Source organism: Callithrix jacchus, chromosome 21 (assembly GCF_049354715.1).
Source record: "Callithrix jacchus isolate 240 chromosome 21, calJac240_pri, whole genome shotgun sequence".
NCBI classification, from domain to species: Eukaryota; Metazoa; Chordata; class Mammalia; order Primates; family Cebidae; genus Callithrix; species Callithrix jacchus.
Genome location: NC_133522.1, coordinates 35,088,241 through 35,114,800, shown reverse-complemented (window position 1 = coordinate 35,114,800; position 26,560 = coordinate 35,088,241). Strand labels below are relative to the sequence as shown.

At 37.9% G+C, this 26,560-nt stretch overlaps 1 protein-coding gene across 6 annotated transcripts; it reads right to left on the bottom strand.

Annotated features, from left to right (window-relative positions):
* Positions 1 to 434: 434 nt before the first annotated feature.
* USP16 (ubiquitin specific peptidase 16) lies at positions 435 to 25,982 on the bottom strand. 6 transcript variants are annotated; one of them, XM_008986539.5, is made up of 19 exons: positions 25,866 to 25,982; positions 24,879 to 24,941; positions 22,719 to 22,820; positions 20,269 to 20,447; positions 19,911 to 20,014; positions 19,027 to 19,130; positions 17,671 to 17,858; positions 16,731 to 16,826; positions 16,004 to 16,134; positions 15,625 to 15,712; positions 14,488 to 14,566; positions 13,103 to 13,194; positions 12,688 to 12,744; positions 11,610 to 11,786; positions 7,759 to 8,422; positions 6,106 to 6,200; positions 4,743 to 4,829; positions 949 to 1,105; positions 435 to 844 (listed from the first exon to the last, which is right to left on the bottom strand). In XM_008986539.5, the coding sequence occupies exons 3-19, from the start codon at positions 22,777 to 22,779 to the stop codon at positions 723 to 725; spliced, it is 2,481 nt and encodes an 826-aa protein (XP_008984787.4). In that variant the 5' UTR covers positions 22,780 to 22,820; positions 24,879 to 24,941; positions 25,866 to 25,982; the 3' UTR covers positions 435 to 722. The 6 variants fall into 6 exon arrangements, with proteins under 6 accessions (XP_008984787.4, XP_035139024.3, XP_002761381.4 ...); XM_035283133.3 differs by having other exon boundaries at positions 17,671 to 17,855; XM_002761335.6 differs by lacking the exon at positions 24,879 to 24,941.
* Positions 25,983 to 26,560: the final 578 nt, after the last annotated feature.

The following is a 26,560-nucleotide window of genomic DNA, read 5'->3' as shown; positions in this document are numbered from 1 at the left end:
AAAGTCATCCTAATAACCTTGGAAGAAGTTCAGAGAGGCTTGGTGTCCTTAAGCTCTTTGGGTTGCATGTAACTCAAACACTGGCTGACTGACTTGGGACAGTTCACAGGCTTTCTCTGGTGTGCTGGTTTTAAAGGGGAATGGTAACCAGTTATACTCCTAGGAGTGCGATTGGTTTGTCTTGTATCTGTCCTAGGTCAGTTGACCACTGGCACAGAGGAAATACAAAGTAAGGCCTTACATACCCCAGCTTTTGCACACTATGGCTTAAGGATTATAAACAAACATTTCTCCCATTCTTCTGCCAACCTCTATGCTTGTAAAATTAACACACTTGTAATGAAGCTTCATTTGCCAGTCTGATGAAACATTTTTTAAAGTGTTACCTAGCAGGATAAGTCAATAGAAGCTGAAATCTCAGCAATAAAACAAAGTTTGGAGTAAGTCAGTTTATTGATGTGGTCTATTGCCCAGACATTAAACACAGAAGACTTAAGTAATTCAGGATTTGTTTCCTTTCCAGAAACAAAGTAGGAATAAAAACCACCATAACAATACAAAACCATTCTAAGTTTTTAGGTATTTTTCCCTTCAATATTTAAATAAACATGATTTCTTCTGGCATGTATTTAATGTTAGGTCGACATGATTTTAGTCTTTATACTTTGTTATTTCAGCCATTATAAAAGCCATAACGTGTTTCCAGAGAAAGCACTTTGATATTAGAATATTCTCTCATAAAATAGGAGGTATGCTTGTGAATTTAGTACTTTACTTGTAGGCACAGCTTGCACGTGTGTGTCACTGATGTGAAACCACTGCCCTTTTGATTCCATTTCAAAATCTGTCAAAAGGAAATCAAACATAAATGGAAAGATTCAAGTTGATTACTTTTTGGTTATACCATAATCTGCTGAGTGCCTGATTTTTCCAAGACATCTTACTTACCTTGTGGAATATCACCGTGAAGAACAAGATTAGAGAGATGACTATTTGCAGTTCTTGCCTTGGCATACGCAGTGTAATGCCCCGACCTCATAGTACCACTGTGTTCCACAACTCCATATAAGGAATATAGTACCCTTGTATTTTCTTCTGCAACATTCTTTAAAAATGAGTAGAATCCAAAAGTTAGTTCTAGTTCCATTTACACAGATGTCATTGGCAAGACAAGTTTATACTATGCAAAGGGTCTTTAACCATTACTTTTGAGAGGAAATCATTCATGAGCAGAAATCATTCATGAGTCTACTATTTTCTCCCTACTTCTTCTCAGCTTGAGACACTTCTATTTTTATTATAAAGTTACCATTGTTCCCCTGCTAGAAAAGCCATAGGCCACTTGATGCAATCAGTTACCTGGCTCAGGTACCAAATAACTGAATTCTACTTACCAGTTTCTTTAGGAGCCTGAGGATAATTCCAGAATATCTTAACAACCTTAGCTATTAACAACCCTGAATCCCCTGTTGAAAATTTAACCCCTAAACAGACGGTATTCTAGGTTGTGCCAAAAATTACCCCTTATATTTTTAAATGTTCCCAAGGAAGTTGGTGAGAGGCACACTATACCTCTCAAGTGTTCCCTTTCCCCACCAGAAAGTGGAAGCTGCTTATTCTTTTAGGACTCCAGGACTGCCAACAGAAACAGGCATTCTCTGGGCCAGGAGCCATTTTGCAGACAACTATTTGTGCTCACATGTAAAAAGTTCTTAACAGGCATCCCTGCTCTTCAGTAGTACTTTCTCCAGTCTCAGCTTCCCAAATCTGTGCCTCAATATTCACTGAATAACTTAGTACTTCTCTGTCCATCTATGATCCTCACAGGATTTTAAATGCCATTCCATTTTAGCCAGCCACAATCAGGACTAGATTCTGCAGTTGTCATCACTCAGAACTGTTCATACAATTTTTTTTTTTTTGAGGCAGGGTCTCACTCTTGTCTCCCACTGCTGGAGTGCAGTGGCGTGATCTCGGCTCACTGCAACCTCTGCCTCAGCCTCTGGAATAGCTGGGACTACAGGCACACAGCAACACCACTAATTTTAATTTTTTGTAGAGACAGGGTTTCACTATGTTGCCCAGGCTGGTCTCAAACTCCTGAGCTCAAGGGATGTAAATCTTACTTTTCATCTTAGTCCAAAAGTCTTCTATTTATTCAACTTTCATCTCACCTGTTCTGTACTCTAACCTAGAAAGGATATCCGACACTCATTCTCCTGGCCTATGAAGACTTTTCACTTCATTCCGGATACAGTTTGGCTGTGTCCCAACCCAAATCTCATCTTGAATTGAAGCTCCCACAACTCCCAGGTGTTGTGGGAAGACCCATTGGGAGGTAACTGAATCATGGAGGCGGGTGTTTCCCATGCTGCTCTCATGATAGTGAATAAGCCTCACAAGATCTGACAGTTTGATAAAGAGGAGTGTCCCTGCACATGCTCTTGCTTTGCCTGCTACCATCCATATAAGATGTGACTTGCTCCTCCTTGCCTTCTGCCCTGATTGTAAGGCCTCTCCAGCCATGCAGAACTGTAAGTCCAATAAACCTCTTTCTTTTGTAAATTGCCCAGTCCTGAGTATATCTTTATTAGCAGCATGAAAACGGACTAATACAATTACCATATGCAGCCTAGACCATCGCTATTCAAAATGTGGTCAATGAACAGCCAGCATCAGCATCACCTGAGAGTTTACATTAAAGATGCGGAATTTTCGATCCCATGCCAGATCTACAGCATCAAAATTTGTAGGTCTGATTCACATATACACATTAAAGTTTGAGAACTTCAACGACATGTATCACTTACAAATAATTCTTCTCAGTACTCACCACCAACTTTGCCACTATATCCAATTCATCACAAAACCTCACCCTGAATCCTATAATGTACCCACTGTGCCCCAAACCCAGACAGCTGCTACTGCCAAGAAACAAAAGTATAATATATGATCATGCACCTTGTCACAGTCCTCAATGTAAACTATAATCTTATACATTGTCCTTAGCTGCCTCTTCCATTATGCCCTTCACAGCAACTAGCCCAGACTTTTTTTTTTTTTTGAGGCAGTTTCTTGCTGTTGCTCAGGTTGCAGTACAGTGGTGTGATCTCAGCTCACTGCAACCTCCACCTCCCAGGTTCAAGCAATTCTCCTGCCTCAGCCTCCTCAGTAGCTAGGACTACAGGCATGTGATGCCACACCCAGGTAATTTTTGTATTTTCAGTAGAGACAGAGTTTCACCATGTTAGCCAGACTGGTCTTAAACTCCTGACCTCAAGTGATCCACCCACCTTGGCCTCCCAAAGTGCTAGCATTACATGAGTGTGCCACCACGCCTGGCCCCAAAATCTTCTTTAACATGGAGATTCTTTGAGATCCTTTGTGGTATCCTCACTTTCTACCCCTGCCTCTTCCACTCAGATACTTTGGAGGGTCCTGTCATTGGCCATCTCTTCTCTCTCTCTTCAGACTCTACATAAAAGGGATCCCATCTTCTCATAGTTTAAACCACCACATATGTACTGATTCTAAACCTTTGCCCTGGGCCAATCCTAACCTCTCTGTTGTAGGTCTCAGGTATGTATATACACAAATGTTTTCTAGACTAAGCACATTTTCTAAAATATATTGGACACGCATATGTATCTAAGACTGTCTCAAAGATATCTGACACTCAAATGTATCTAAAACTGAAGTCATTATCCTTGCTCTACCTGCTTTCTCCCTATGTTTCCTACCTCAATTTATAGTACTCCCATCTGTAAGCCAGGCCTCAGGAGTCATCTTCAAGCCCTTCTCTGCCACCCTCAGCATCCACTTATAAAGTCCTCTGCCTCACCTTCCAGTGCCAATCAACCATTAAGTCTGGTTAATTCTACCTCTTGAAATACTCCTTCTATCTCCCCATCTTCTGCCCAACTTTAAGCCCTCATCGACTACTGGCTGAATTAATGGAACAGCCTCTTAACTAATTTCCCTACCTCTAGTCTTTCCCTCCTAAAACCCAGCATCCATACTTCAACAAGTAGCTTATGTCATATGCAGATCTGACCATGCCACCCCAATGCTTTAAACTCTTCAGGGCTCCCCATTGTATACCTAATGAAGTCCAAATTCCTCACCATGAGAATCCTCCAAAACTTCATTCCTATCTCACTTCTCTGGCTTCATTTCTCAACTCTTCTACACTTTGTACTGTAAGTTCTAGAACTACATACATTACCAGTCTCTGGCACTCAACATCCTATTTTCCACTGCTCCCTTTACTCCTGCTGTTCTTTCTGCCTGCAAAACTCATTTCATCTTGATTCATCATACTTTTACTCCTTCTTTAAATATACCTGAAGCATGGTTTACTTTACAGAGCCATTCCTAAACCACCAATATGCTGGATTAAGTGTATACCACCCCGATCTATGTTCACAAGCCTTAACATTCAACCATATTAAACTAAGATTATTCATTCATAGATCTGCTACTTTTAGTTTTATGCCCTCAGGTCACAAGACAATGTGTGCCATAATAAAGGGGATTCTAAACATTGAAATGAAATAACAACCCAATCTTTAAAATGATTCATCACTGATCTTTAAATTTTAAAGCTACAATGGTCAAAGACCCACTCTACCCAGTGATTGTTATCAACTTCATACTTAAATGTGATGCTTCTGAAGCATTAAGGTAAGTAAGCTATGATTTGACTGTAAAGGACTTTCCCGAAAAAGACCACTTTCACTTACCTTACATTTAAGGGTGCAAAAAGGAGCCAAATCTAAAATTTCAGGAAACTTTATGTGTTTGTTAACTTTGCGTAGGTTAAAACCAGCCTAAAAAAGAAGCATAACAGATTGAGTTCTTTTCCTGGAAAAGCAATACAGGTTAAGTAAACTGAAGTCCCCTCCGACGTCCAAAAGAGTATCAATATCAAGCCCTAGTTCAATTTTCTTTGGAGGCTCAATTCTTCCTAATTACCAACTGATTCCAAGTTGGTCTATATTTGCTAAGTACACATGTATCACCACAAAGAACATACACCAACACATTAAGAAAGCTATTCCCAGCTGGGCATGATGGCACATGCCTATATTCCCCGCCCTTCGGCACGCTGACACAGGGGGATCACTCGAGCCCAAGCATTCGAGACCAGCCTGAGCAACACAGTGAGACTCTGTCCCTACAAAAAAGTTAAAAAATTAGCTGGGCATGGTGGTAGCCACCTACAGTCCCAGCTGCTACTGAAGCTGAGGTGGGAGGATCGCTTGAGAGAGGAGGTCAAAGCTTCAGTGAGGCATGATCATGTCATTGCATACCAGCCTGGGTGGCAGAACAAGACTGTCTCAAAAAGAAGAAGCAAAAAGCTGTTCTCATGAGAAAATTCTCAAAGTTTCTGCTTCAGCCAGCCAGAAATGCCAGATTAGACCAGAAGTTCCAAGTGCTTAAAACTCAACAATAGCATAATACTTTTCTGTGAAACACACACACTCAGCCTCATGCTGGAACCAAGCTTAGTGAATTGTTATTAAGGCCAACCCAATCAGTCAAGCCCATATCAACCACAATAGGAAAAATGTTCTGAAGATGCTGAAGGTACTTTTGGAATTTGGAACACAGTTAGGAAGTTATACTGCTTATAGCAAAAGTTTTCCAGAAAAGATGGAAAACTTTCCATCATTTTCCACTAAAATGATGACAATCCAATGCAGCAATGTCTTCTTAACAAGGGTCAGTAAAAACAAGACAACAGACACAAAACAGAAGAAAAAATCACTCATATTCAAAAGCATGAGATATATGTAATACATCAATCTTTTTCTTTTTTTAACGTCAAATAAAAGATGCCTTACTTTATTTCACGTTAAAAAAAAGGAACATGAACATGAGTTCTAGGAAATCTGAGGAGACTGTGCCTCCACTTTCACATGCATCTCTGCCTAGCACGTATTTTTTTTCTTTCCTACTTCATTGACATTAGACCTAAGAAACAAACAAACAAAAAAAAAAAACAAAGAAACATAGTAATATGTTGAGACAGTAAATAATAAAGTAGGTAATAATGAAGTAGGTGTTACATATTTAAAACAAATTTTGGGTAACAAGGATTACCTGCTGAAATCTCTTTAAATGAAGAGTAAGAACAGGAGGAGCAAGAGAAATTAGCATCTGCTTTTTGGCATTGGTGTAAACATGCTTCCTTTCACCTAAAGAAAGGAAGAAATTTTTAGCAGTGTGAAAATCATTTCAGATCCCTGCAACATTCTATTTCCTATAAAATCACTTCAAACATCTAAAGCAAGGATCAGTAAACTTTTTCTATGAAAGACCAGATAACGAATATTGTAGAATCTGTGGACTAGGAGGCAAAATCAAAGATATTTTATAGGTACTTACATATGAGATAAAAATTTCCATAAATTCTTAGTGATGAAATCAAAATACTGTAATAACTCAAAGTGCTTATAATCTTTTAAAGAGAAAAATGGAATCACTGTGGAGAGACATTATTTTGGTTAATGAGGTTCAAAGGTTAGTATACTCCATCATCAAATCATTTGCAAATGTTCATCTATAAAAAATATTTTTTAGGTTGGGCATGATGGCTCATGCCTGTAATCCCAACACTCTGGGAGGCCTAGGCAGGTGAATCACTTGAGGTTAGGAGTTCAAGATCAGGCCGGCCAACATGGCAAAACCCCAACTCTACTAAAAATACAAAAATTAGCCAGGCATGGTGGCGGGCGCCTGTCATCCTAGCTACTTGGGTAGCTTAAGTAGGAGAATCGCTTGAACCCAAGAGATTTCAGTGAGCTGAGATTGGTCAATGCACCTTAGCCTGGGAGACAGGGCACAACTCTGTCTCAAAAATATATATGTATGTATTTGTGTGTGTGTGTGTGTATGTGTGTGGTCTCTGCGCTGATATATATATATGTGTGTGTGTATATATATATATACACACACATCCAAAAGTAAGTCTGTTTTTGTATGGTCTCTGAGCAGATACATATATATCATATATAAGTAACATATATTTATGCATAAGATATAGTACATATATATATATACACATATAGACAAAAAGTAAGCCTGTTTTTGTATGGTCTCTGAGCTGATACACACACAAACACACACACACACACACACACACACACAAAAACAGGCTTACTTTTTGTCTCTACAGGTACATAAATAAAAGTTTACTTAGAATTTTAAAACATTTCAACAATTTTAGTAAAAATCCTTAGGAATCCCTGGCCCTCCACATCCCATTTACTCAAACTAAAAAAAAAAAAAAAGGGCAGTAGGGAGATGGGAGAAATTTTCAGCATCTTCCTGTTTCCCATTTGAGGAAGACTGTAAGAAAGCACTGTCATCCCCATGCCTTGCACTGGGCGTGTCACATTAGTACACTGATAAAGTAGTCTGGCATCCTGGGTACAAAGGAGATAAGGGTGGGAAAAAACAGCCACTATGTGTCAGGATGCTGTGGTGATTCCATTCTAATGGGATAATTTACCCACAGGGAGAGGTGTGAAGGAGAAAACTGTACCATTTAACTGCTGCTGGGATGTCACAGAGTACTAGCCACTTCAATAAAGTCCTACTTCTTCCATCCTTCTATTAAAATATTTACACAGAAGAGGTCAGTTATTCATGCCGTCCAAATCCAGATACAATCACAACAGGAGTACTGTGCCTATGCAATGCAAAATGTGCCCCTGAACATTAATTTTACTTACAATGAGAGTATTAAAATACCTTTTATATTTGCCTTTGGTCCATTACACTGTCTCCGTGTACATACTTCACAAAGCAGTTTATTCGCATCTCGGAGTTTCTCATTACGAGTGAACTGATACAAACAATGCTGAATTGAACACTCGTCAGTACTGAAAACTTCCCTGTTTGCAAGAGTACAGAAAGCAGTTTCTGGATCTTCATTCACAACCTCATACACCTTTGTTCCAGAAGTATGACTATCATTCAGAATCTCTATATTTATTTCATCAGGATGAAGAGCAGCATTCAAATTCAGGTTTTTGAAACCACTGGAAATGTCCATTTCTCCATTGGTCCCTTCCTTCAGGTAGGCACCATTTAAATTTCTATTACATTCAGTGGGAGAAGATGACAAAACCTCCAGATCATTATCCATGTTGATATTTTTCATATCAACTTCCTCCGTGGATTTTTGATTGTCAGTTACACTTTCTATCATTTTTTCTTGGCCATTCAAATCTTTCTGGTTGACACAGTTTTCTTTATGCATAACATCCTCTTGTGAAATATGGCTGGATTTAATATCTACTTCTCCTTGAAGTGACATTTCAGCTTCATATTCACTATCTTCAGGATGGTCAATAGTACAAATATCACTTAAATGAAGAACTTTTCCTTGAATTTTTTGTTGTCTTCGTTGGTTCTGGGTAAAAAGTATAAGATATTACGAAAGAAAAAAAAAGCGGGAGGGAGAAGAGGAGGAAGAGAGACAGGAAGAAAGAGAAAACATACACATGTACTATACCCAGTTTCGTTGCTTGTTAATCAAAAATAATTTCATAAAAAAGAGTTCACTCTCCCAATCTGATCCTAAAAGTTCCTTTACTGTCAAGGATCAAATAAATTATGAAGAAACTGGTTGGGCATGGTGGCTTCCCAGAACTATGGAAGGCCAAAGCACGATCACTTGAGGAATCTGAGACAAGCCTAGGCAACATACCAAGACCCATCTCTAAAAAAAATAAAAACTAGCTGGGCACGCTGGTGTGCACCTGTAGTGCCAGCTACTCAGGAAGCTGAGGCAAGAGGATCACTTAAGCCCAGGAGTTCAAGGTTACCATGAGCTATGATCATGCACACTATACTCCAGCCTGGGTAGCAGGGCAAGACTCTGTCTCAAAAAATAAATATATAAATAATGAAGAGAAGTTATTTAGGTCAGGTGTGGTGTCTCACACCTATAATCCCAGCTCTTCGGGAGGGTGAGGCAGGTGTCTCACTTGAGTCAGGAGTTTCAGACCAGCCTGGCCAACATGGTAAAACCCCCCATCTCTACTAAAAATACAAAAAAATTAGCCAGGCATGCCTGTAAGGCACACGTGGGTGGTGCACACCTGTAGTCCCAGCTACTTGGGTGGCTGAGGCAGGAGAATCTCTTGAACATGAGAGGTGGGAATTGCAGTAGGCCGAGTCCACACCACTGCCCTCCAGCCTGGGCAACAGAGTGACTCTGTTCCAAAAAAAGAAAGAAAGAAAAAGTTATTTAAATGAAATCAGGAACAAACCATCACCAATCATCAAAAAATCATCCTATTGCAGAAATGAAAATATCCAAGACATGGTCTCTGTGCTAAGAGAAGTAATCCAGGCAGAGTACTAAGATTGTTAAACCCAGGCAGCCATGTTAAATTATATGGTGGCTCTGACTACACACAAAACAGAAAGAAATGTATCCACAGGAGTTATAATTATTGGGTCAAGGTTTCACTCAGATAAAAAAAACAAACTGAAAGAAAACTCAAGGATGCAATAGTATAGGACTGCTTTCATCAGAGGAATAGACAAAAGTATTCTGGGAAAATAATGGCCCGAAGTTAGCAAAGAAGCAAGGTAGCCAGCTGCATATACAGGAGAAAGTAAAGAACTTTTACCCTTTTATTTTTAAAGCACTCTTATCACTTGCAACCTACTTGTAAATAGAGAGGAAAGGAAGGCATTTAATCAAGATTCCTGTTACTAAAATGCCTAGAAACCCAAAGGGGTTAGCATTTCTGGTGGTTGTAAATGAAAGAAGAGCCCCTGTGAGGCTACACTTTAATACCAGAAGAATGAAGGGCAGCATAGAGGATGGGACCCAAATATTTTCTGATGTGTTTCCATAGAAAACAGAGAAACACGTGAATAAAAAATGAGAAAATATAAGCAAAAACTTCAAAGAAAATGAAACACAAATGGCTATGAAACATAAAAATATGCTTTATCTCATTTATATTAAAATAAATACAAAATAAAACTGCACTGAAATAATATTTTCCATCTAACACACCAACCCAAATCTGGAAGTTTGATTAACACACAGCTGTCAAGGATCAGGAAAAACCTTTGTGAAGGGCAATTAGGTAGTATCAACCGAAACTACAAATGCAATCCTTCTTCTCAAAATTTACCCTGCAGATAACATATGTATAGGGTTATTCACTAGAGCATTGACCATTATAGCAAAAGACTAGAAACAACCTAAACCAATAGAGAAATGGTTAAATGAACTATGGTACATCCATAAAACAGGGAAGGAGGGAAGGAAGGAAGGAGGGAAGGAGGGAAGGAAGGAAGGAAGGAAGGAAGGAAGGAAGGAAGGAAGGAAGGAAGGAAGGAAGGAAGGAAGGAAGGAAGGGAGGAAGGAAGGAGGGAAAGAAGGAAGGAAGGGAGGGAGGGAGGGAGGGAGGGAGGGAAAGCGGGGGCAGGAAGGTGGGCCAGGTACAGTGGCTCACATCTGTAATCCCAGCACTCTGGGAGGATGAGGTGGGCAGATTACTGGAGGTCAGGAATTCAAGACCAGCCTGACCAACATGGCAAAACCTGTCTTTACTAAAAATACAAAAATTAGCCAGGTGTGGTGGCTCATGCCTGTAATCCCAGCTACTCAGGAGGCTGAGGCAGGAGAATCACTTGAACCTGGGAAGCAGAGGTTGTGCTGAGATCTCACCATTTGCACTCCAACCTGGGTGACAGAGCAAGACTCTTGTCTCAAATAAAGAAGAAAAAAAAGAATGAAGAAGTTTTATATACTAAAATGGAAAGGACTCCAAATATTTAAGTACAAACAAACAACACACTCCAGAATAGTGTTTATGGTAAGAAAGGGGGGAAAAATCCATGAATACATACTTGTATTTGCTCATACTTTCCAAAAGAAACTCCAGAAGGATATGTTAAGAAAAAACAAAAATGTTTACCTTTGTCATAAAGTGGTGGTCAACTGGGCATGATGGTTCACACCTGTAATCCCAGCACTTTGGGAGGCCAAGGCGGGTGGGTCAGTTGAGGTCAGGAGTTTGAGACCAGCCTGGCCAACATGGTGAAACCCTGTCTCTACTAAAAATATAAAAATTAGCTAGGCTTGTTGGCATGCTACAGTAACAGTTGTTACTGCTCAGGAGGCAAAGGCATGAGAATCGCTTGAACCTGGGAGATGGAGACTGCAGTGAGCAGAGATTGTGCCAGTATACTCCAGCCTGGGTGACAGAGTGAGACTCTCAGATTAAAAAAAAAAGGGGGATGGGTGGGGACTTATTGTTACCTTTATATATTTTTAAATTTGTGAGTACCAATATATTAACTCAAAAAATTAAGTTAATTAACTAAATTTACTACAAATACTTCTTACAAGCAATGTAGGACTTAAAAAAAAAAGAAGCACAATCTTTTCTTTACATATATTCAAAGCAATTTCTCTGCAGAGAATACAAAATCAGCTAAAGCTTCTAATTGCCAAATGAAAGTGCTGTATATAAAATAACAGACATGTCTAACCAATGTCATTCAGACTACAAACTCAATAGTTCAAAATATCAAATTAGAAATGTATGATTTTCCTCTTAAATACCCACCTTGGCTTGCTTTTTGGCTTGTTTCTTTGCTTTTTTCTGTAAGTGCTTACTTGTTCCAGAAGGAATATCATTTCTCTCTTTTATGTAACTGTCGTTATCTTTTTCTTCCTCGCTATCTTTATCTTCATCCTCCATTGTCTTTTTTAGATTTTTATCATTTACACTTTTCTTACCACTCTTAAAATATAGACAACACGGGTCAAACACAAACTTTTACAGCTACCATTAAAAAAAAAAATCAGTACTATCTTAAGTATTTTTCTACTTCTATTACATACTAGCTTTATTTTCCATAATATTTGAAAATAGATGAGACAAAATCCATTTATCTCATATACTAGAAAGCAATCTTCACATAGTGAGAAAACAAGCAAACCAACAAAACATCAAAAAGGCAACCTCACATGCAAGCATAATAGAAATACAATGAAGTTTACTAGATACATGCTGTGTCACACTGTAAATGTCCATTTCCAAATGTATTTTCTAAGTGATTTATACATGTCACCACAGTGTGTTCTTTTTATTCTTTTCGTTCTTTGCATGCACATGACAGTTTCAGAGAAAGAGAAAATAAAGTTTGGTGAGACTTCAATTACCAGGTAATAAGCCAAGGGACTCATCATTCATATGAAGTTGAATAATGATTTATCTAGTACTCATAACATCTCTTCTTTTCCTACTACTACTTAAAAGTAACTAAATTAACGTGGCTCTAAAATGAAACAATAGTCTCTATTTAACATTTATGAACTTAGGTGTGCAAAGGATTCATGGTTAGTCTTAAATAACAAAAACAAGTAGTGATTTTAATATAAGGAAAATACTTCCCTGCATGCAAACCAATCAAACTAATTACTTGTACAGAATTCTGAATACATCATCTTTTTCTTCATCCTCGTTTTTAAAAGTAGTTACCTTGTTCTTTATTCAAATCCTAAAAATTATTCTAACTCAAATTAAGAAAAATTTCTGCATGGGCTAGTAATACACAAACTTAAAAAAAGTTACAAGGCTTCCCCATAAAATCTTACAGGGAAAAAAATCTACTTGAATAAAATAAACTCAATAGTCTTACCTGATCATCTAAAACTGGGAGGGACAAATCAAGGAAAGATTCATGAACCAAGGAGACCTTAAACAATCAAAAAAGAAAATGTAAAAATGCAAATACTCTAAATATTACATAGTAAGATCCTCTCTGCCCTGTGGAGTGGGTGGTAGGGGTAGGTTTTAAAATAAACAAAGGCTTAAAAAATTTTTAAATAAAAAATTGCACAACACTGAGGACTTTGGGTTGGGGAAAATAAAATGTTAAACTAACTTCTTCAAGATTTAAGGAATGCTGACATTTCCCACAGAGAACCGTGTGCATTTGAATACTTTAAAAAGATAGCCTGTGACAGTAGATGTTTCTGTTTTTGAAATAAACAACTGATAAACTACTCTATGAATATTAGTGAATAAAACCAGTACACATGGCATCTACTTACAGTTCTGCACTGATCACACATGATTGTACTAGTTAGTTCACCACCAAAGATGCGGTCAACAAAACTGGGTATTGATTTTTTCTTCTCATAATCTACAGAGAAAAAAAGTGTATCAATTACCAACTACCCTTACTTAATTAATTAAACAAGAAAACCTAACACTACTTACCCAACTCTAAAATTTTATTTTAAATTTCCTGTCCCACAGACTTCTTCCTCTATTCATAATCACCATTATTTGATTTTTATGCAATAGAAGTCAGTACTACATATTCCACCTATGAGCATAACACACTTGAACATAATCGCCTTTTATGAATAAGACAAAGAAGTCCTTATCCAAAATCTAGTCAGTGGGAAGTAAACTGTGCAAGTCAGCGAGACTTCTATGTCTCTCTCTCTCCACTGGTGTAAAATGAAAAGCTCTGACTAGGCTGAATGACAGTCTAGCTCCTTAGTTCCAGTTCTAACATTCTAATATTCAAAACTGATAAAAGATACCACAGTAGCAAACTGGGAGAGAAAATGCACGTAACTTGTTTTGTGAACTCTAACACTGAACTCCTTTCATATTTTAGAAACAAAAGAAAAACCTCAGGAAAATGTTTCAAACAAAATCTTCCTTTTATTTCCCTATGTTCCCAGAAATAATCTTTTTACTACTCGGTCAGCCAATTTTCCAAATATGTGAAACCTATAAGCATTATTCAAATGACAATTTATGCAGAAACACACTTTTATGACAGAAAATGCCAGCAGGCGTAATTCTCTCCATTACTGGCCAGGCTCTAAAGGGCACCAAGGAAGCAAAGAGTTGCTGTGAGTTGATTTAAATCTGTGCTTTATAATACAATAGCCCTTAGTCACTTGTGGCTATTTAAATTTAATTACAATTAAATAAAAATTGAAATGCAGTTCCTCAGTTTCACCAGTCACATTTCAGGGTCCACACGTGCCTGGTTGCTTCTATGTGGAAGAGCAAAGATACAGAAGAGTTCCATCAACAAACTAAGTTCTATTGGGCAGATCGGTCCTAATCTTTACATGCCACACAGTAAGAACTAAGTTGGCTCCGTGATTAATAAACCAACTACCGAGAACTCACACTAACAAACATAATTAATGTATTACTGTTAATTATAATTTTAAGCTTTTGAAAAGTAAAATTGTAATTCATCTTAGCTTTATCTTTAATATATAAAAAGAATACAACATAGGTTAAAACTGTTCACCTTTGAAGTACTGAATAATTTTTACTAATCAATGTTGTAAAGAGAAATTATACACTAATAATTGTGGACTTGGAAATACATGTACCAGCAGTCTTGTCCTAAGGTACAGAGGAATTCAACTATATTGTTTTAGTTCAAAAAGTGAGACATTACCTTTAACTTTATTTTTTAGTTCTTCATCCAATTTTTCAGTAGAATTACCAAATGCTTTAAGTATTCCTTTACTCACTCTCTAAAAGTAATAAAATGAATATATATATACTATTAAATTTTAAATTTTATTTTCCTTAGAAAATATGTAATCAAGTCAAGAAAGTGATCAAGCTATAGCTCCCCATATTTACTAAATAATTCCAAAATCACATTTGCAAAATTAATTCAAGGAGCTAAAAATGAATTATGCCTGCAAAGTAATCACTAACTACTGAATGAAGATATTACCTTATCATTTCAAGATCTTAAGCCTTTTCAAATCAAAGCTTTTCAGAACATGCCCACCTCCTTTGAAAAGAAACTGAAATAGCTTGTCCTACAAGCAGAATGTTTATGTGAGCCACAGGGACTGACTCTAGTACTTACAACAGCCCAGCTCCATTATTTCTGGGGGACCTTACACTAGGTACTGAACTTTTCTCTACAGCCTAGATTCTCAATCTATGGAGTAAGAAAAATCACAGTATTCACCTCACAGAAACTTAGTGAAAACGAAGGAAGATAATTAATATAAAACACTGAAAACAGCGACTGGCATAAAATAAATGCAAAATAAATATTAGTTATTAGTTATTATCACTATTATTAGTACTCACTAATTCATATCCCCAAATACCTCATTTTATATCCTGGCAATTAACAAAAATTTTAAAATGCAACAAATGTTCCCTGACTCTTACAAAGAGAAAATACTTCCTAGTTTCAAAAAGCAGTGTTAAATCAGACTTGGAATAAGAGTAAGGGTCTGCTGCACCTGGGAACTATTTTGGGAGAAACATTTTCCAGTATTTGGCAGCTGTCCTCGCAGAGGTTAGTAAACAGAATCTTTCAAGAACATTAATGCTGTAAACATCAACTGAACTTAAGCCATGAAGAGAAAGAGAATCATTGCTAATTCTCTGGACGCACTATAATGGTGAAAACATACTAGTTGAAAAAGCTGGTGTAAGAAAAAGCTTAAAAGTATGATGGCCTTAATAACTAGCTTTCACTGTTTTAATAACTCATAAGATATCAAATGAGACAGAAAGCGTATGAAGATAGGATTATAAAATACAATGGTCATAACATGCTAACTTGGTGTTCTTCTGCTCGCATCCCATCCAATAAATAGCGAAGCAGCTCCTGGCTGTCTTGCTGCTGATAGCCTTTAAACCGCACTGCTCTAGAGAAAAACAAAAAGACAGAAAAGCAATGATCACTCTACTAAGATATGAAGCTATTTTTACAAAAAATCGTAGGATCCTTTCCCAAATCTCAGAGAGTTCTAGTTTCTCCAAATTTCCATTTAGTCTATTAACATGCTTGGGAGATTTAACTATCATAAAATGTATTTTAAAATCCAAATGAAAAAAACTATGCCTTATTGCATATATAGGGTTGACTTTAATGCTATTAATATTATTTCTCAGCATCTCACTGAGGCACTGAAAGCACGATCAAAGTGGATACTCACTTTTTACAGACCTGAGAAAAGAGTTCTTTAGGTGTCACAATCCCCTTTTTGGTCTCTTGCATCTCATTAAGAAACTGGCTCATGGCTAAAGTAAGAGGGCCTGGGGGCTCAAGGTTTATTTCTAACGGTTCCTGAATATGGGAAAAGAAATTACTTTCTTCAGTCAAATTTTGAAATCACTGACTTTACTAAAATGTAATTAGTTAACATATACTGCCAATGTTCCTGACAGAATTGCCCCATTTAAAAGTTTAAAATGTGTATCAAAAAATATAGAAAGTGTTGGTTATAGACTGTCTAATGCAGAATTCAGCTCTACTATTTTAGTTTTAGATTATCTGGAACACTTACTCCTAAGAACTGAAAGAGTCAAACCAAAATGTAAATAATCAATATGGGTAAGGTAGTAGTACTTATTTGGTTACACAGCTCTTAAGTCACCTTAAGATGTTAAAAATAATAACGTAAGCCTAAGGCTTCACAAACACATACACGTCCCCAGGAAGGAGCCTTAACATCTGAGCACAGAAAAACAAAGCATACACAGAGCAAACAAACATAAAGTGTCCTTGTAACTTCTATTTGCCTGAAACTGTTTAACTTAGTAGCCTAAAATAAAACAAAACAAACAAAAATGGTGGAAATGAGTGTTAATTATTTAAAATAATTTAGAAAGCAGACATTCAGAGAGGAAAGTTACAGATAAGAAAAAGTTTAAAGAACATACTGTTAATGCCAAATCAGGCGGTTCAATTTTTACAATTGTTCCAGACATTTTCACTTCTTTTAGTAGTTCTCTCAGTACTGGTGTTTGTGACAAGTTCTAGAATGTAGAATGAAAAAAAAAAAAATTATTTAAAGGCAAATCAACTCAAATACTTCGTGTCTATTTTATCAAAACAAAATCATGAGCAACACTGAAATCACTATTGTATCTATACTAGGGAAATGAAAAATTACAGATGCTTCTCTCCCTACTCTACTTGGGTCATAACTTCTTCAGTTCTAGGCTTATTCATTGCCTCCGGAGGGCATTCTCCTGCCACCCAATCACAAGTAGCTGTCCCCAGTCCTCCACCATGATTTTCTTACCACCACTTGTAGCTACATATATGCTTCTGTGTGAGGTTAACCTGTGTTTCCGCCACCCAACTGCAAGCTCCATGAGGGAAGCAGCAATATTTATTTCAAACCCACTGCACCCCAGTGCCTACTAACTGTGTTACTATCATGCAATAAAACTTTCCTTAAGTTTTCTTTGGCCATGTGTGGTGGCTCACGCCTGTAATCCATCCAAACACTTTGGGTGGCCAATGTGGGTGGATTGCTTGAGACCAGGAGTTCAAGACTAGTTGAAGCAACATGGTTAAACCCTGTTTCTACAAAAAATACAAAAACTAGCCAGGAGTGGTGGTGCATGCCTGTAGTCCCAGCTACTCTGGAGGCGAAGGTAGGAGGATTACTTGAGCCCAAGAGGCAGAGGCTGCTGTGAGCCCAGATGGTGCCAATGTACTCCAACCTAAGTGAAAGAGTGAGACCCTGTCTCAAAAAAAAAGTTTTCATCGAATACATAGAAATAAATTACTTAGGGGGAAACAAAAACTCAAGTAGCAGATTCTATGAGGAAAATGACAGCTTTTTTAAAAGGGAAAGAAATGACAATGTACCTGCATAACTGCATTGAAGAAACATGTGTTTCCCAAATTACTGAGTCCTTTCACGGTTAACTGGGAAGGAGAATTCAGAGAAGGATTTTCTTTAGCCATGTTTTCCTTCTTTTCTCTCTCTTGTTCATTTTTACTCTCTTTTTCTAATTTTTTATTTTCAAGCTCAATATTTCCATTATCTTTCTCTGCTTTAAAAAAAGAAGAAGAAAAGATATAGCAAAATGTGAAATACAGTCATATTGAATGCAAAAGTATACTTAGGAAACAGTACTAGAGTTTCTGAGTTTTACCTAAAGTTATTATTTTCCACCTATTTGATTTTAAATAAATACAAGTAAACTGCCATCCAAAAAAAAAAGAACCAATACAAAGTACTCAGACCTCAAGTAAGCATTAGTTTGACAAATAAAACCAAACAGTATATGCTTTGTATAAGTCTCCCTTTTTTACTGCACAAAAATTCACATATCTTGTGAAATTAAGAATATAAAACAGGCCGGGCGCGGTGGCTCAAGCCTGTAATCCCAGCACTTTGGGAGGTGGGTGGATCACGAGGTCAAGAGATCGAGACCATCCTGGTCAACATGGTGAAACCCCGTCTCTACTAAAAATACAAAAAATTAGCTGGGCATGGTGGCGCGTGCCTGTAATCCCAGCTACTCGGGAGGCTGAGGCAGGAGAATTGCTTGAACCCAGGAGGCGGAGGTTGCGGTGAGCCGAGATCGCGCCATTACACTCCAGCCTGTGTAACAACAGCAAAACTCTGCCTCAAAAAAAAAAAAAAGAATATAAAACAATGAAGTAAAGAACGTGAACATGAAATAAAGTTTTTAATAAATTCTGTGGGCCAAAAATCAATCCTACAGTAAAAGCAAATAATTCTGGCCCTGACAGACTTTTGTGACGATAAAAACTTAAAGAATATCCTTAAAGCAAATGCTGTATGTCAACCAATTAATTTAGTTATTCATGGAAAGAACCTAAGAAATATCTGACCAGAAGGAATCACAAATGCTTTACTTTTATATTATCCCAGCAGACAAACTGAAATTCTGTTATTGCAAAATGTACTACAGTAAGAAGAGTGTAAGGCAGGTCTATAGTAAGCCTTGCCACGGTTATGAGAACAGGCCTATTGCCTATTACCTTAGTCTATGGCCTTCATCGCATCTACTAGATCATTTTTCACATCCCTTCTAATACCTTATAGTTAAACCAGAAATAGTTTCATAGTTGGAAATCAGCCCTAATTAACGTTACTAAGCTGCATATAATGCTAAGTAGTATAACAAACCTGAGTATCAGCAGATACACAAATCAACATTTAGTGTATATTAAAGAAACAAATTATTTTACCTGGCTTTGGAGTTGTAATACCGGCTTGTTTTCTAACATAATCAACCACTTGACCCAACTGGTTTGAACTACAATACTGGACCTCATTATCACATATGTAACACCTGTGTCCCAAAAAATCACAGAGAAGAAAAATGATGAACTGACAATTAAAAAAGGGAGATAAATAATAATTCCTGGAATCCAGAGTGTGTAACCACCAACTTATTCTATTACAGAAACTGAAACTAAAAATTCTGTTTTCCTGAAGAAGACTATGCATATTAACTCTGGTTTATTATTACTAAGATTAGCCAGAATTATGGATACATGTAAGTGGTGCGATGAAATACTCCAAACATTTTACTGTACTAATTATAACACTGAAGTCAAAAGATTTTTCTACATGTATTTCAAAATACAGAACTACACCAACAAAAGTAACAACCTTTACAATTGAAAGATGTCATTCAGGGAAGACCACTGTGAAAATAATTTTTAAGACATAAAAATCTGTTTTAATGATATTACAATGCAACATCTATAACATACCAGCCAGCCATTTATTTTCATACAAATTCATAGTCAAAATTTTGTCACATTCTTATTTATCTGAAATTTGTCCTTAGTGTCCTTATCTCCACTATATGCCTTATAATATCACAAGCAAGAAAAACAAAGGCGTAAAGATTCTTAAGTCTTCTACATTAAAATTTTTGTGTTTGTGCAAATGTCCAAGTAAAAGCTTCTCATGACATCATATTCTTTGGCTTTCTGAAAGTGATGGTATTTTTTAAAATACTATAAAAATTTTAAATTGCTTTCTTCTTAAACATACACAAACACTTCCATTCTGCAATGTTTCAAATAATTTCCACCCAACAGGTAGAGGAACTGAAACTCACCATACACTCCAGTTGTCCAAGCTAAGAACCAGACAGTGAGGTTCAGATCGTGGCGTCATATAGTGCTTCAAGGCATGCTGCTCCTGAGAATTTCTGCCACAGCCCTAAAAAAAAAACCATAATCATAAACCTCACAGCCATAAAAATTCACCGAGAGGGGAGAATTCATAATCTATCATAAACAAGGAAGGGGTTCGTGAAATTCTGCCATTCTTACCAATGTTGAACAAAAAAATTAGAATCTGTATTTTGTTAAAACGTCTAAATGCACAGGCAACTGTACTTTCAGGTAATACCTTCTCAAATAAGTTCAAAGAGTTTTCTAAAATCCCAAATTGATCTTAAAATGTAAGCATACCTGATGGCCACATTTAAGACATAGCCAAACTGAAGGCTTTTCTTCTGTTTCTTCTTCAGATTTATCTTTTACTTTATTGTCTGTCTTACAGTCTTGGCAAATATTCCATTCCACATTCACCAAAGCTTTTTTCAAGTTACCTTGTTCCAATCCTTTTCTAATGTGTCTGCACAAAGGTTCTATTAAAACAAATAGAAAGGGAACATACAACGTCAAAAATGACTTTCTTCAGTTACTCTTAAAACGTACCCTTGACTCACATTTCAAAAATGAATTCACTCTATAAAGAAACTGATATTCTGAACTTACAATTGTTTGATATTTGAAGAATATGGGATAAATATGTAATAAACAGATAAGACACAAATTTGTGAAATTTTGCTTTCTCGAAGTCCTAAATATAAACACCACTGCCCCTACTACAAATTCATTTCCATTTATTTGGCTATTTCCTTTAAATTAAGGCTCGTTTTCATATTTATGATTCCTTTTATCTCTAAAGATTTGTAGAAAACGTCCTTCATTCAGTCAGTAATACACCTACTATAGGGAAAGCACTGTGCTAAATGCTCAGGAGCCCAAAATAGAGTAAGTCACAGCTCTTCTCTTTGAGCAGCTCACATTCTGGAAGGAAAGGCAGCTAAATAAATTAATTTATAAGTATCTCCAAAACATGGTGTAGCAGCACAAGAAGAGAAGGCTGAAGTCACCAAAAGTTTCACAGGGGAGGTAACATCTGTGCAATCCTAGAAGATAATAATAGTAATAAAAATTGCTGATATTAATACTTTCTATAAACTTTGTTAAATATTTTGCATACATTATCTCATTCAATCCTTATAATCACCCTAAAAAACACTATTAGTCCCAATGACAAATGAGAAAACTAAGATTTAGTGCCCACATAACTACTGAGTATCTATGCCAGAATTTAGACTCAAGTCTTTATGACTTCATAGCTCACACTTTAAACCGTAACCTCAGAGAGCGAAGGGCAATCTGAAAATGCCACGGCCATGAAGAAAGACATATAAAAGTACATGTTGTCTCCCCAGATGATGGAGTTACACAGTGGGTAAAAATGAGCAGTTGAACCTGAGGCTAAAAACGCTGTTGCAGTCAAGATAAGTAAAGAGTTTTGCAAACCACTGTACAGTGCCTGAGTTGTTTCAGGAACACTGGAGGTTTAGAAACTACTCAAGTGGCATAATTAGTTTTATGTCCAATGATTTTGCACCAAGTAAAGAAATATAAATGCAAATGGGATCACATGGAAAAACTACTAAATCTCAGTAGTCAAAGAAATACAAACTAGAAAAAGAAGGTATCCTTTCCAACTATCAAATCAGCACAGATTTTTACAGATGATACTAACCAGTGCTGATGAAGGTTCAGGGAAATGGACACTTTATTATGCTGAAAGGGGGCCTGTAAATTAGTAAAACATTTCTGAATGGCAATTTATCAATGAAATCAAGAGTCTTTATACCCTCTGATTCAAAAATTATATTTCTAGGATGTGTATTAGGAAAATACTTGGATGTACACAGAGATTTAGCTATAAAGTTATTACTGATCCATTCATAATACTAAAAAGTTAAAGATTACCTAAATCTGTAACAGTAGAAAATTATCTATATAAATTATGAAATATGCATTCGTGATCTTTGGTCAGTGCAATAATATGCCATTAAAAATGTTGAAGGCCGGGCATGGTGGCTTATGCCTGTAATCCCAGCACTTTGGGAGGCCAAGGCGGGTGGATCACTTGAGGTCAGGAATTCAAGACCAGCCTGGCCAACATGGTGAAACCCCATCTCTACTAAAAATTCAAAAATTAGCTGGGTATGGTGGCGCACACCTGTAATCCCAGCTACTCAGGAGGCTGAGGCAGGAGAATCACTTGAACCCACTAGGTGGAGGTTGCAGTGAGCTGAGATCACGCTATTGCACTCCAGCCTGGGTGACAGAGCCAGACTCCATCTCAGAATTTAAAAAAAAAAAAAAGTTGGAGAAGGTCAAGTGCAGTGGCTCTCACATGTAATTTCAGCATTTTGGGAGGCTGAGGCAGGAGGATCACTTGAAGCCAGGAGCAAGACCAGCCTGGCCAACATAGGGAAACCCCATCTCTATTTAAAAAAAAAAAATAGCTGGCTGTGGTGGGATATGATTGCAATCCCAGGTACTCAGAGGCTAAGGCAGGAGAAAATCATTTGAACATGGGAGGCAGAGGTTGCAGTGAGCTGAGATTGCACCACTGCACTCCAATCTGGGTGTCAGAGAGTCTCAAAAAAAACAGAAAGTAGAAGACTATTAAATGACATATAGATATAAACTTTACATTAAAATGCAGATAATATAACAATATGCACTTTTATACTATTTTCATATTTTAAAACATATATCCATGTAGAGATATGAACAGTAAAGATTCAATCAATCAAATATACCTAAAGCTTCAGGGGAATCATCGATTGGAACAGTTTTTCCCTTTGTCCGTTTCTTTCCCATGTTGGCACTTTATGGATTAGTTACTGACACAAAATAACAATCTAGAAAACAAGATAAAGTGAGCTTGACCAAAGAAAAAAGTATTTCTCTAGGAGTAATATAACTAAAAGCCACATATATTATGCATGTCTATCACACTTCATAATTTACAAAGACCAGTCAGATATAATCAACTAATTTTCAATAAGAATTCAAGTATATAGAACAGTTATCTCCCCTGTTTTCACAGCATAGAAAACTGATTCTCAGCAAGCTTAAGAGGTTTTCAATACATGCAAAGGTCAGGAGAGAACCCTGGTCTTCTTACACAGATCTTGAGCAGTCTCAGAACTTGACACTTGTAGGAAGATGACTCCTCACTACATACATGTGAAATAATGGTGGCACTCTTAAACAGAAAACTGATTGTCTTTCCTTCTAAGCTACATTTCTTAGCTCTGCAGTCTATGCAAATTAAATTGATAATTTCTCTAATAAAAATTAAAAATAATTCTAGTAACAAACTCCTGAGGGAGTTAGAAAATTTGCAAAATAACTTCAAAGCCAAATACAAAAAGTGATACAATGTTGTGCATTTTCCAAGCCAGGATTTCCTAAGGGCATTAGCTAAATGGAAATTGATTATAACTGCAGTGTCAACTACTTACATTATTATATTATTGCCAAAACCAGTTTGGAAGGCTATGACAAATCTAGCTGCACATAAAATCTTCACCTTTTTAGTCAACAATTCAAATTTAGAAAACATGAAAAGTGCTCAAAGTATATACAGGTCTACCTAACAATCTAGAAGTACAGATTTTAGAAACAAATACAAAAAATAGCACCCAAGTTCTTGCCTCCAATCCAACTAGTTCTAATCGGTGTGGTACCAGATTCATCTTCCAGTTATGCCATGTTTATCCCATCACTCTCTTGACTGAAAGCATTTAACAGCTTCCCAAACCATACTCCCTAAACTCTGCACTCATAGGCCTTTATAAATTTCGCCCTAATGCTCTGCTAATCCTGACTCTCTATTATCCCTCGACAACAACAAAAACTGACTAAAGTTATAATTATATCGTGCTTTTGCTCTTCAAAGCCCTTTCACAAACATTTTTACACTGGACTTTCATAGCAACACTTTAAATAGAGACATTTCACTAAAAATTCAGGAAAAAAAAATGGTGAAAGATCACACAGGGTAACAGGGATGAATTAAAAGGGAGATGCTGTCTGGACTGTAATCCCAACACTTTGGGAGGTCGAGATGGGAGGGCTGTTTGAGGCAGGAAGTTCAAGATTAGCCTGGGCAACAAAGCAACACTCTTATCTCTACAACAAAAAGTTTAGAGAATTTTACAACAAAAATGCAGATGTTTGCATTTCAAGACCACCACTTTTTACCTGCCAATCAAGTCTCTCTCTCTTTTTTTTTGAGACTGTCTTGCTCTGCTGGCCAGGCTTGAGTGCAGTGGCTCACTGCAACCTCTGCCGCCCAGGTTCAAGTGATTCTCCTGCCTCAGCCTCCCGAGTAGCTGGGATTACAGGCTCCTGCCACAATGCCTGGCTAATTTTTGTATTTTTAGTGGAGATGGGGTTTCACCATCTTGGCCAGGCTGGTGTGAACTCCTGACCTTAGGTGAACCACCTGCCGCTAGCTCCCAAAGTGCTGGGATTACAGGCATGAGCCACCGCACCTGGCCAAGTCTGTCTCTTATACTCCACACCAAAACACTTTGCATACCACCTCCCCCGGCCTCGGTGCCTTTGATTTCTAGCTATACTATTCTATCTATCCAAATCTTACCAATCTTCCAAGTTCTCCATTTCAAGGAAGCCTTAATCATTTTACTCTAAATTAACCTCTCCACTGAACTTCCTCAGTATTTATGGCGTGCTCTAATTATCTTGTCCCCTTATCATATATTCCAGTGTATTTCTTAAATCTTTAATCTCGGTTTATGTTATTTCTCTAAGCAGAATCTAAAGTTCTTAGAAAAATAAATAGATTCAGGCAGAGCTTTGGAACTGCCTATAATATCTAGCATAATGTTAGTACATAGCAGGTCCTGAAGAAATACTTCTTGCATTGAAACAGAAAAACAGAATAGTACCTGAGGCATAAAGGATGGTTACAAGGTGCAAAGGTAGGTACATAAGAATGAAGCAACCAAGTTCTGGTGAAAAAGAAAAGGGCGAAAAATAAGTCAGAAATCTGCAGTAGTGAAGACACACAGCACTAGTAAATCTGTTTTGAGGATTGCAGCAGCTCAGACTCCGTAAGAAAACTTGAAAGACGAATTGTTAATTGCTGCTGGCAGAGGACATAGAGGGGTCACTCCAGTGCTGTAGGAAGAGCCCCAGTAAATTCCTGGCAACTCTAAAGGCAACTCATGTGTCATGAGGAGGGACTATTGTGACTGCCATCAGCTATAAAACATCAATAAACTTACTACCCTTTTCAAGTAGTGTCAGCAGATGAACATTAGCGTCTTATTGAAATGACTCTTCGCAGGACTCCACACAAAATTTAAATCAAAGCTAGTCTTGCCAGCTCTCACATTATTCCAAGTCTCCTCTCTCTCTGCCTTCCCAGTCCTCCCCCGCCTACTCGTTTCATTAAAAATGTAAGCGTGTGGAAAACTTTGTCAGCAAGTCTTAACGTGGCTTTCAAGTTTTGCGTAGATCAGTCCTCTCTTAGGTGTATTCAATTGGATAGGTGACAGATGCTGCTTTTCCTACTAACCGTGTGAATGCGGCTGCAAACCCAGACCCAACCCATAGGGCAGTCCCTGCCACCCACCCACTTGCTCGACGCCTGCCACATCTCCCCTCTCCTCCCCTTCTAACAGCTCCGATCCCACGGGGGAAGCTCGGGGTCCACGGGGTCGAGAAGCGCCAGCAGCGGCATCTCATTTGCCAGCTCCTGGAACTGACAGGACGTGCAGCCAATGAGATCGCAGTACCGAAAAGTAGCCGGGTTACACGCTTAAGGAGAGGGGCCTTCAAGAAGAGAAAGAGATTGGGAGGGAAAATAGGGGCTCTCCGAGGGCAGGAAGTCAGGCGAGCGACGACTGCGAGGCAGTGGGCCCAGAACTCACCCACGGCGACAGAGCCCATAACTGCATCCCCTCATGGGCCTTTGGGCTGGGCAGCCAGCTCTGTCTTCCTTCTGGTGGCGAATTGAGAGCGACGGAGCTGAAGCCAGAGTGACCCCTGGAAAGCAAAAACTTCCGGAACGCGGCATTATGGGAAGCGGCTAGGCGCTCCCCTTCCTTCCTTCCAGCCCCTGACCGTCGGCTCTGGCGCTGGTAAATCTGCGCCTGCGTGCGACTGAACAATGGGTTTTTTTCGTCTCTTCGGACAGAGGGTTTGGTTGTCAGTGGGATTTTTGGCCTCTGTTGTGACTATGGAGTTATATAAATGCTTCTGAAGTGTAGGCATCTGGTGGTGGTCTGAGCCTTGGAGTCTCCGAGGTGGTGACCTTTCTGGAACACATTACATTTGGAGGCTAAGGGGGGAACACTTGAATTTTCGTTTCCCTAATTCTTTCAGCTTCTAAAATTGAGTACGTAAGTTGTCTTAAATTTACCTTCCTGCGCCAAGTCAGAATAAAAAACGCAGCGAGAGTGAATTTTAAAGCAGAACTGAAAGACGGTGTTAAAGAGAAATTGCGAGAGAGGAGGGTAGTTTTCAAATATTTACTGTTGATTCGTGGAAACTATGTAAGTGCGAGGCCAGGAGCGGTGGCTCACGCCTCTAATCCCAGCACTTTGGGAGGCTGAGGTGGGTGGAT